This window comes from Vigna umbellata, chromosome 6 (assembly GCF_029865625.1).
Source record: "Vigna umbellata cultivar VRB3 chromosome 6, Vumbellata_1.0, whole genome shotgun sequence".
NCBI lineage: Eukaryota > Viridiplantae > Streptophyta > Magnoliopsida > Fabales > Fabaceae > Vigna > Vigna umbellata.
The window spans coordinates 19,373,031-19,384,305 of record NC_142170.1 but is presented as its reverse complement, the minus strand read 5'-3'; the positions used below and the strand labels follow the sequence as shown (position 1 = coordinate 19,384,305).

The 11,275-nt window shown below is 37.1% G+C and overlaps 1 protein-coding gene across 1 annotated transcript; it reads left to right on the top strand.

The window, feature by feature from the left end:
* Positions 1 to 6,346: 6,346 nt before the first annotated feature.
* On the top strand, positions 6,347 to 9,589 carry LOC148196909 (uncharacterized). The gene is made up of 5 exons (XM_088093541.1): positions 6,347 to 7,996; positions 8,117 to 8,232; positions 8,362 to 8,905; positions 9,065 to 9,136; positions 9,362 to 9,589. The coding sequence occupies exons 1-5, from the start codon at positions 6,347 to 6,349 to the stop codon at positions 9,587 to 9,589; spliced, it is 2,610 nt and encodes an 869-aa protein (XP_087949667.1).
* Positions 9,590 to 11,275: the final 1,686 nt, after the last annotated feature.

Here is an 11,275-nt window from a genome sequence, read left to right as displayed (position 1 = left end):
CATCTATCCAATGGTGCAGCCAAACCACTGTGTCAGCAGTTCATCATCAAACTAGAATTTCCTTACTAACTTAGCAATTACAAAATATTGTTGTGTGCTTCTGTCTAAATGAGATTGGTGGCCAAATTGTTGAAGCTACAACAGGCTAAGGCCAACTTGCAGGATTCATAGTTCATAGTCACTGGGAGTGAATATTGGATGCTATCCCCCAAGGAATATGGAATTTTAGATCCCATAGATTACACGTTATTGGTATGGTATGGGATTGACTGCTGCTTCCAACACCTTTTTTTTTTCCTGCACCGTTATAAAACTATAAATTCCATTTTACCCTTATTCAATCATTCTTTGACCACCACAAACCCATGACGGTTTTACTCAATCATTGTTCAAGACATCATTCTAACGTAACTTTGCAACGTAAACCTTTTATGCGTTACTTATTTTTCCGTATGAAATTAGTTCACCGCTTCTATGTTAGTGCATGGGCATGAATCTCGTTAAGGAGTGGTATTAAAATTAAGAAAATAATTGATAATATAAAATTACAATTACTCTTATAGGGCTAAAGCGTGTATATAAACCAAAAAATTTAAATACTTATCTGAATTAATAGTTACTTATCTAATTAAAAAAAAATTCAAGATTTTTTAATAAAATTTAAATGGTTCTAATACTTCTGTTGGTTTAGGACATGCAGATTCTTAATCTTATTCTTTAAAATTATAAACTGAAATTGTGAAAGATACCATTATAATACAATCAACAAATTCTGTTAAAGTAAAATAGTTTTACATAAACAATTTAAACGTCTTGTCAAATAAAATATCTTAAAAAGCAAATGGGTCATTTGATTGTTGTTTTCTTTATTTCTAAATTCTTATTTTTTTTATTGTATTTTAATACATAAAAAACAAGTCATAGTAAGAAGAAGAACAAAATTGAAAAAACATTGACATTTGATATAAGAAATTTAATTCAAACTTTTTCAAAAAAACTGTTTATAAATATTGTTACGTTTTTAGAATGAATTGAAATAAAAATAAAAATTTAAATTGCTTATTTATAAAAATGATAATGTTTAAGGATCTTGGACTAAAATTAAAGTTATAGGTATACATTTACAAATGTGATAAGGTTTCATTCAACATTAATTAACTAAAATTTAAAGTCCTTATTTGTAAAAAAAAAAAAAGGTCAACTTTTGGGGATACTTGTTTATTTTAGGCTTAATTACCTACTTAGTCCCCATGTTCAGAGGTAATTTGCTGTTTAGTACCCGGTTTTAAAAATGTAGGCATTTGATACCTATGTTTTGAAATTTGTATCAATTGAATCCTACCCACTTAACGCCGTTATAAATCTAACGTTTTTTCTGACTGTGTATGTGATTTGTGGACGAGCGGTTATGGACGAGCGTTCGCTTCGTTGGACGAGCGTCCTCTTCTGCCTGACTGGGCGTTCGCTTCGCTGGACGAGCGTCCTCTTCTGCCTGACTGGGCGTTCGCTTCGCTGGACGAGCGTCCTCTTCGCTGGACGAGCGTCCTCTTCGCTGGACGAGCGTCCTCGTCGCTCGTCCACAAACGCTCGTTCACAAATCACATACACAGTCAGAAAAACGTTAGATTTATAACGGCGTTAAGTGGGTAGGATTCAATTGATACAAATTTAAAAACATAGGTATCAAATGCCTACATTTTTAAAACCGGGTACTAAACAGCAAATTACCTCCGAACATGGGGACTAAGTAGGTAATTAAGCCTTTATTTTATTTTTCCTATTTGCAAAAGTTAAAACGCCTCTCTAAAACATGACGAAACAAAAATTGGGTTTTTCCTTTAAGCAGATCTAAGTCTAACCCAATTTTACTGTTTAAAAGGCTTGCTTGCAGTGCCTACGAGCTTTCGGCTTTGGCACTATTAAGGCTCTTTCGGATTGAATAGAAAACGCGCAAAGTTCTCCCATCAAAGGGTTTTCACTGCCTCATTTTGTTTCTCATAGTTCGCGGTAAGCACTGAATCGATTTTCATTTTTCTTCTATGGATCAAAATTGACTCAAATTGATAACGTCTTTTACTTTTCATGGATCATTTGATTTCGATTGATTCTTAAATGGTTATTGTCACGTCGTTGTTGAATGAATGAGAGTGATGTTAGAAGGATTTTTCTATTTTGGTTTTGGTTGTCATGTACTGAGGATTTCATGACATGCTGTAATTGATAGTTGTAGGTCCCCACTTATGTGGGTATTTACTCTATGCAATTAAGTGAGTTTTTTTTTTCTTTAGCTAGTCACTTGTGAGTGTGTGTTCAAAGTGTAGGCTTAAATGGCATGCAATGTGGCATTGGTGGGTTTTGGATCCCTGAAGGAACCTGGTACTTCTTGAATTGCTTCTCTTGTGCAGTTCCCCTCTTTTAATAGGGGAACTTGCATTGTTCTTTGCATAATTTACTAAGAAAGTAGGGTTGTAGACAAATCGAGGATTGATAAGAATGAGATATTCCTTAAATATAAATCTAATTTGTTTTTTCTGACAAGATTTTTATTTTATTATAAACGTGAGTTTCTTTTTGCCAGAGAATGTGGATTGGTTCATTCGGTTGATAATATTCGTGTGAAATTTCGGAAGGTGTGAGACTATGCATTTGAATTTGTTGTTTTTTTAGTTTTGTTGATATAATGAAATTTAATTGCTGACTATAGATCCTAATTTTTTATCATATGTACACTTTGTTATCAATTTAGTGACACTGGTTTTTTATATTTTCATTTCTTTCTCATTGATATGCAGGTGAACTTAGTTGACCAGAGCTTGACAATTGGCAGAAAATTGTTTCGAAGTCTCTGTCTGGTGCGATGGTTTACATAACTGAGTGGGACATGTAAGACCCTAGAACCTCAAGAATTTACCAAGTTGTAAAAAGTTCAAGTTATAATGTAAAATGGAATGCTGTCAGGTTTGACATGGTTTACTATTTTAATCATAACTTTTTGTAGAAAATATCAATTGAGTTGATTCTTGTTTTATTGGAAACTAGACTCAAATATCTTTAATTGGACATATACATATAAATTTTTGGACTACCGGGCTAGCTGCAGTAAAATTATTAAAACTCGGAAACGTTAATCACGCTCAGGTATGTTCAGTTTTGACCTATGATGACTGTTTTGCTTATTACTCTCTCTACCGAACTCCAATTGAGTTGATTCTTGTTTCATTGGAAACTAGACTCAAAGAGCTTCAATTTGACTACTCATACGCATATTTTGGACTTCGGGAAGGGGTCTAACTGAGCTGGGGAAAACGTGACAGTGTTGCTGTCCAGGGGCTAGCGTCCAACCTTAATTTTAGGTACATTTTTACAAGTTGCGATTTTTTTGGAGTGGGTAGGTTGTGTTCTGCACTAGGAGAACATTTTGGAACCTTTGGAGACTTTCCTACCATGTTTTAGGGCTGAAAAAAATGGTTTAGGATGGTTCATTGGTTGTTTATTATTGCTAAGTACCAAGTGCATAGGTCCTTAGTTGTCTAAGGCATCTTCTTTTAATTCCAAATCAGATTTGGAGTTTTGGGGGAGAGTAGAGAGGTCCTTGGTGGGAGGTGAACGAAAATCCTAAGTGTTCTAAGTGTGGAGACTGACTTGGTCTAGCAAGGAGGAGAGGAATTGCTCTCTTTGAAGAAGAGAGATTTAAGTTAGAATTTTCTTTGAAATTGAAAGTGAAAACAAGCAAAGGTGGTGGTCTAGAGGTATCAAGAGTGAAGAATTTCTTGCAAGGAGAAGAGGTAGGGGAGCTAATCCTTTCTTGATTATGATCATGAATATGAGTATGAATGTGTTAAAATTTGGTAATGGTAGTTATATATTGACTTGTGTAAAATTTGGTTTTCATGATTATAATTTCTTATTTTCGAGTTACTGTGGTGAAAAATTTCTATTAATTTTTTTCACCGTTGGATTTAGCTAAAATTTTAGTACGTGAATCCTAAGACCTATTACTAAACTTTGACCATTCCGATTTGAAAATAGAAGTCTTTGGAGAAATAAATACTGCAATTTTGAGTAAATTAGTTACCCTGTACTTCTGTTACTAAGTTGTCTCGGTAAAAATATAGATTTTGACCTATTTAACCGTTAGATCAATCTGAAAATTTGATATATGATTCTTAGGACATATTAATACAATTTGACCGATCGGATTTGTAATTGAAGGTCTATGTTTAGAGAAAGAAATTTCGAAAGTGTGAAACAATCGGATGAACACTGTATTGCTGTTCTTAAGCTATCATGGTACAAATTTCATATATATTTCATCTACCGTTAGATTGAGCCCAAAATTTAGTATGTAGTTCATAAGACATATTAAGTGATCTTGACCGTTCAGATTTGGAATTTGATGTCTGTGCTTAGAGGAATTCATTCCGCATTTTGAGTTTAACCGAGAACCACTTAAATTTCTGTCTCTGAGTTACCTCGGTAAAATCTCCATATCTACTTAGATAACCGTTAGATTAATCTGAACTTTTAGTATGTTGTTCTTAAGAGATAGTGGCATACTTCGACCGTTCGGATTTTAAATCGGAGTTACAGATTTAGAGATATTAATTTCGTATCTTCTCAGGGATCTCAATATTGCTTAATTTATGTTTTTGGATCATTTATACAAAAATTGTGATTTCTGCCTCATTAACCGTTGGATTGGACTGAAAATTTTACCATATGAGTTAAACATGCTGATTATTAGTTTGATTGGTTCAGATCTGTAATTAATGATATGAGTGAAGAAAAATCTTTTCACGAAATAGTAAATTTATTTGCATTGAGTAAAAAAAAAAAACTTGGATAATTATATCCTTAAATTGTATGTGTAGTTGTATTTTGGAGATTGGAGGATGAGTAATATAATATATTCTATATTATAAAATTTAATTATATTGAACATTCTGAGTTGTCATAATTATTTGAGTTAAATCATGAATTGTAAATAAGTTGATGGTAAATTTGGATGGGTAGTATAGGCATTATTGCCATAATTGTAAATCTGAATTTTTATTTATTTTCCTACGACTTTGGTAAGTCGAGAGGGGAAAGGTTTGAAGCCGGACACTACTTTGGTAAGTAGGTGGGAAAATGAGAGGTGAATTTAACATAAACCGTACTACTTTGGTAAGTAGGCTGAATATTACCTTCTTGTGCTACTTTGGTAAGTAGACAATATCACCTTATTGTGCTACTTTGTTAAGTAGACAATATCACCTCATTGTACTACTTTGGTAAGTAGACAATATTACCTTATTGTGCTACTTTGGTAAGTAGACAATATCATCTTGTTGTACTACTTTGGTAAGTAGAAGATGTCACCTTATTGTGCTACTTTGGTAAGTAGACAATATCATCTTATTGTACTACTTTGGTAAGTAGAAGATGTCACCTTATTGTGCTACTTTGGTAAGTAGACAATATCATCTTGTTGTACTACTTTGGTAAGTAGATAATAAAAATCACCTTGTTAGATTACTTTGGTAAGTAATCAGTATATCATGGTTATACTACTTTGGTAAGTAGACAGAAGGATTGTTGACTGCTGTGCTTTGGTAAGTAGGCAGATTAATAATATGTTGTATTGACTCTAGTGAATCGACTGATGATTTTGACTCGAGAAATATTATGAAGTATCAATGTAATAGTTGGTTTTTGAGTATGTTTGAGATGCGTGTATTTGACTGATTGCCACACTTGTGATGTTAGTAAGATTGTGGATGATGTATATTTCTTGAATCGGTTACCTCACCCTACTGTTTGTGTTTGTGCATGTGAATGCAATGATCGTATAATGTGTGATATTATACGGGAGCAGAAACTATTTCAGATGAATTAGCAGATGGTTCTGGACTTGCTTAGAAGATGAGAGATCTGTGGGGGAAAAAGGAGACATGGGGAATTTCTAAAATAAATCTGTTTGAATTTCCGAACTGTGGGAAATTTTAAATTTCAGAAGTTTATGAACTGTGTGGGATTTTATTTTCAGAAGACTTGTGTTGTAATAAAGAACTTAATATTTTGTTGATGTTGAAATTAAATTTAGAAAAAAAAATTTATATGTATTTTATGGAACATAAATTGTAACGCCAAATTCGGGGTGTTACACTGTTTGGTATCAGAGCCATGGTTTTCAAAAATCTTTTGGGGCTTTTGGGAAGTGAGATCGTTAACTTCTGTTGTGCGACTCTGTGATTTGTTGTGATGATTTTGTAGCTCTTTTGGAGAGCGTTGGTTTGAAAGGTAGAGATATGCATTGTTTTGACTTGTGTTTTAAATTAATTTCTTTTGACGTATATGGTAGAACATGGCACGTCGATCTAACAATGTTGGTCAAACACCTCCAATTGATGATTTTAATCGGGCTGTTGATCGGATGATCAACGCAATGGAAAGGCAACATACCACTCAGGAACCGAGGACTCATTCGAGGCTGAATGACTTTTTGAGGCACGACCCAACAAGGTTCAATGGAAGAGCTACGCCAGATAAAGCAGATGCTTGGATCAAGGACATTGAGAAGATCTTTCATGTGATCAAGTGCACAGATGAGGAAAAACTAGATTACACAACCTTCATACTGAAAGAGGAAGCAGAGTACTGGTGGGATGGTATGAAGCGACTGATGGAATCTGATGAAGAGGCTATTACTTGGAACAGTTTCAAGGACAAGTTTTTGGAAAAGTACTTCCCGACTAGCGCCAAGATCGAAAGGGAGCAAGAGTTCTTGGCCTTGCGTCAAAGTGGGATGTCAGTGCAAGAGTACATCGACAGGTTTGAGTATCTTATCCGTTTTTATAGTCAGCACATGACGGAAGGGTGGAAGTGTCAAAGATTTGAGCAGGGTCTGAGGTATGACTTGAGGAGAATGATTGTACCTCTTGAAATCAAGAAGTTTCCAGCCTTAGTTGAGAAGACAAAAAAGGTGGAGTTACTGGAAATGAACCGAAACCGAGTTGACAAGACTCAGAAGGACAAGTTTATTAGAGGAAAGCCATGGAAGAAGCCATATCAGCGACCCCAACCGCTTATGCGAACAGCCGTGAAATGTTTTGAATGCGGTGGTGCGCACTACAAGAAGGATTATCCTAAGCTCTCTGGAGTGAAGGTTGAAGAGAAGAGGTGCTTTGTGTGTAACAAGCCAGGACATTTCGCTCATGTTTGTCCTGAGAAGAAGATAGCATATGCACCACAACAACCAAGTTCTTCAGGCGTGAAGCCCAAGATAGCTGGAAGAGTTTTCGCTTTGACCGGTGAAGAGGCTGCAAAGCCAGGTAATCTCATCCTTGACACATGCCTTTTGTTTGGTAAATGTGTGCATGTATTGTTTGATTCCGGAGCTACGCACTCCTTTGTTTCTTCTACTTGTTTGAAAGACTTCAGTATACCGGTGAGTAATCTAAGGTATGAATTGATGGTTTCTACACCAACATCGGGTCAGATCTCAACCAGTTCAATCTGTGTTGGATGCCCGATTGTAGTCTACGGACGTAAGTTCAAAGTGAACTTGATCTCCTTACCTCTCGAAGGCTTAGATGTAATTCTGGGAATGGATTGGTTGACCGCCAATCACGTTCTGCTTGACTGTGGACAACAACGATTGGTTTTTCCAGACTCGGATGGTTTAGAACTGATCTCAACCAAAGAAGTTCTAAAGGATGTTAGTGATGGGGCCATGTGTTTTGTACTGGTAGCTCAAGAGAAGAAGAGTTTTGAGGTTCAGACGATGGGTATCCCAGTAGTGGAAGAGTTCGAGGATGTCTTTCCAGATGAAGTACCAGGGTTGCCACCAAGCAGGGAAGTGGAGTTCTCTATAGACTTGGTACCAGGAGCTGGACCAGTGTCTATGGCTCCGTATAGGATGGCTCCGACAGAGCTAGCAGAGCTGAAGAGACAAATTGAGGAACTACTGAAGAAGAGGTTTATCAGGTCGAGTGTGTCACCATGGGGAGCTCCAGTCTTGTTAGTAAAGAAGAAAGATGGTAGTTCAAGGTTGTGCATCGACTACCGGCAGCTGAATAAGTTGACGATTAAGAACAAGTACCCACTACCAAGAATTGATGACTTGTTGGATCAGTTGCGAGGAGCTGATGTGTTTTCAAAAATTGACCTGAGGTCTGGTTACCATCAGATCTTGGTCAAATCAGAGGATAGTCAGAAGACGGCTTTCAGGTCACGTTACGGTCACTACGAGTATGTGGTGATGCCATTTGGAGTGACCAATGCTCCTGCTATATTCATGGATTACATGAATCGAATATTTCGACCGTGGCTAGATAAATTTGTTGTTGTGTTCATAGACGACATTCTTATATATTCAAGGGATCGTGAAGAACATGCTGAACATTTGAGGATTGTGTTGGAGACTCTTAGGGAGCATCAATTGTTTGGGAAATTATCTAAATGTGAATTTTGGTTGGAGGAAATACAATTCCTTGGCCACGTGATTTCTGCCAAAGGAATTTCTGTAGATCCAACGAAGGTGGAGGCAGTGCTAAAGTGGGAACATCCAAAGACGGTGTCAGAAGTAAGAAGTTTTGTGGGCCTAGCTGGTTACTACAGGAAGTTCGTCGAAGGTTTCTCCAAGATAGTGGGTCCTTTGACGCAGTTGACTCGTAAAGAACAACCTTTCTTATGGACCGACAAGTGTGAAACAAGTTTTGAAGAGATGAAGAAACGGTTGACAAGTGCTCCAGTATTAGCAGTCCCTGATACTTCTAAAGTTTTTGAAGTGTTTTGTGATGCCTCATACCATGGGCTCGGTTGTGTATTGATGCAGGAGAAGCGACCAGTAGCTTATGCATCGAGACAGTTGAAGGTGCATGAAAGGAACTATCCAACGCACGACATCGAATTAGCAGCTGTGGTTTTTGCTCTGAGGACTTGGAGGCACTATCTTTACGGATCACGTTTTCAAATCTTTAGTGATCACAAGAGTTTGAAGTATCTCTTCGATCAGAAGGAGTTGAACATGAGGCAGAGAAGGTGGATGGAGTACTTGAAGGATTTTGATTTTGAGTTACAGTACCATCCAGGGAAGGCAAATGTTGTAGCCGATGCTTTGAGTAGGAAGCGAATACATATGTCAGCTTTGATGGTGAAGGAGTTTGAATTAATAGAGAAGTTCAGATATATGAACTTGGGATTACAGCTGAGCCAAGATCACCTTTAGTGTCGTCATTTAAAGATCACAAATGATTTCTTGGAAGAGATCAAAGTGGGACAAAAGGAAGACACAAGTCTACAAGATACAATGGAGTTGTTGGGAACGGATCAAGCTAAAGACTTCAGTTTGGGATTAGATGGTATTATTCGTTTTTAGAATAGAGTCTGCATTCCAGCAAAGGATGAGCTGAAGAAGATGACTCTAGAAGAAGGACACAAAAGTCGTCTTAGCATACATCCTGGTATGACTAAGATGTACAAAGACTTGAAAGAATCTTTCTGGTGGAGTGGGATGAAAAAGGATGTGGCAAAGTTTGTATCTTCTTGTTTGGTATGTCAGAAGGCTAAGATAGAACATCAAAGACCAGGTGGAATGTTACAATAGTTGGATATTCCCCAATGGAAATGGGACAGCATCTCGATGGACTTTGTAACTCACTTACCAAGATCATTGAAGGGTCATGATTCCATTTGGGTGATAGTTGATCGATTGACGAAAAGTGCTCACTTTTTGCCAATCAACCTGAGAATGTCAATGCAGAAATTGGCAGAGTTGTATATTCAGGAAATAGTGAGATTGCATGGTGTACCAAATAGCATTGTTTCAGATCGGGATCCAAGGTTTACGTCAAGGTTCTGGCAGCAATTGCAAGAGGCTTTGGGTTCAAAGTTAAGAATGAGTTCAGCATATCATCCTCAAACAGATGGACAAACTGAAAGGACTATTCAGTCATTGGAAGATCTGCTGAGAACGTGTGTATTGGATCATTTGGGAGGTTGGAGTGAGGTTTTGCCTTTGGTGGAATTCACATACAACAACAGCTTTCATGCGAGCATTGGAATGGCACCGTATGAAGCATTGTATGGGAGAAGGTGCAGGACACCTTTGTGCTGGTTTCAGGATGGAGAAACAATTTCAGTAGGTCCCGAGTTATTGCAGCAAACAACAGAAAAAGTCAAGTTGATACAAGACCGGATGCGTGCAACACAAAGTCGACAAAAATCTTATGCAGACAAGAGAAGAAGACCTCTTGAGTTCAACGAAGGAGATCATGTGTTTCTACGTGTGACACCGATTACCGGCATAGGTAGGGCTATTAAATCAAGGAAGTTGTCACCAAAGTTTCTTGGTCCTTACGATATTCTTAGGAGGATTGGACCAGTAGCATATGAGGTAGCGTTACCACCACAGTTGGCGAACTTGCATAATGTGTTCCACGTGTCGCAGCTGAGGAAGTATGTCTCTGATCCGACTCATGTTTTGGAAACAGATGACATTCAAGTGCGTGAAGATCTTACTATCGAAGTGATGCCAGTAAGGGTGTTAGAAGTTCAAACAAAGAAGTTATGGGGAAAGAAAATTCATACAGTGAAGGTGCTTTGGAGTGAGGAAACCCAAGAGATGACATGGGAGCTAGAGGATTATATGATAAAAGAATACCCTCATTTGTTTGAGTAACATCTTAATTTTCGAGGACGAAAATTTTTTTAAGGGGGGTAGAATGTAAGACCCTAAAACCTCAATAATTTACCAAGTTGTAAAAAGTTCAAGTTATAATGTAAAATGGAATGCTGTCAGGTTTGACATGGTTTACTATTTTAATCATAACTTTTTGTAGAAAATATCAATTGAGTTGATTCTTGTTTTATTGGAAACTAGACTCAAATATCTTTAATTGGACATATACATATAAATTTTTGGACTACCGGGCTAGCTGCAGTAAAATTATTAAAACTCGGAAACGTTAATCACGCTCAGGTATGTTCAGTTTTGACCTATGATGACTGTTTTGCTTATTACTCTCTCTACCGAACTCCAATTGAGTTGATTCTTGTTTCATTGGAAACTAGACTCAAAGAGCTTCAATTTGACTACTCATACGCATATTTTGGACTTCGGGAAGGGGTCTAACTGAGCTGGGGAAAACGTGACAGTGTTGCTGTCCAGGGGCTAGCGTCCAACCTTAATTTTAGGTACATTTGTACAAGTTGCGATTTTTTTGGAGTGGGTAGGTTGTGTTCTGCACTAGGAGAACATTTTGGAACCTTTGGAGACTTTCCTACCATGTTT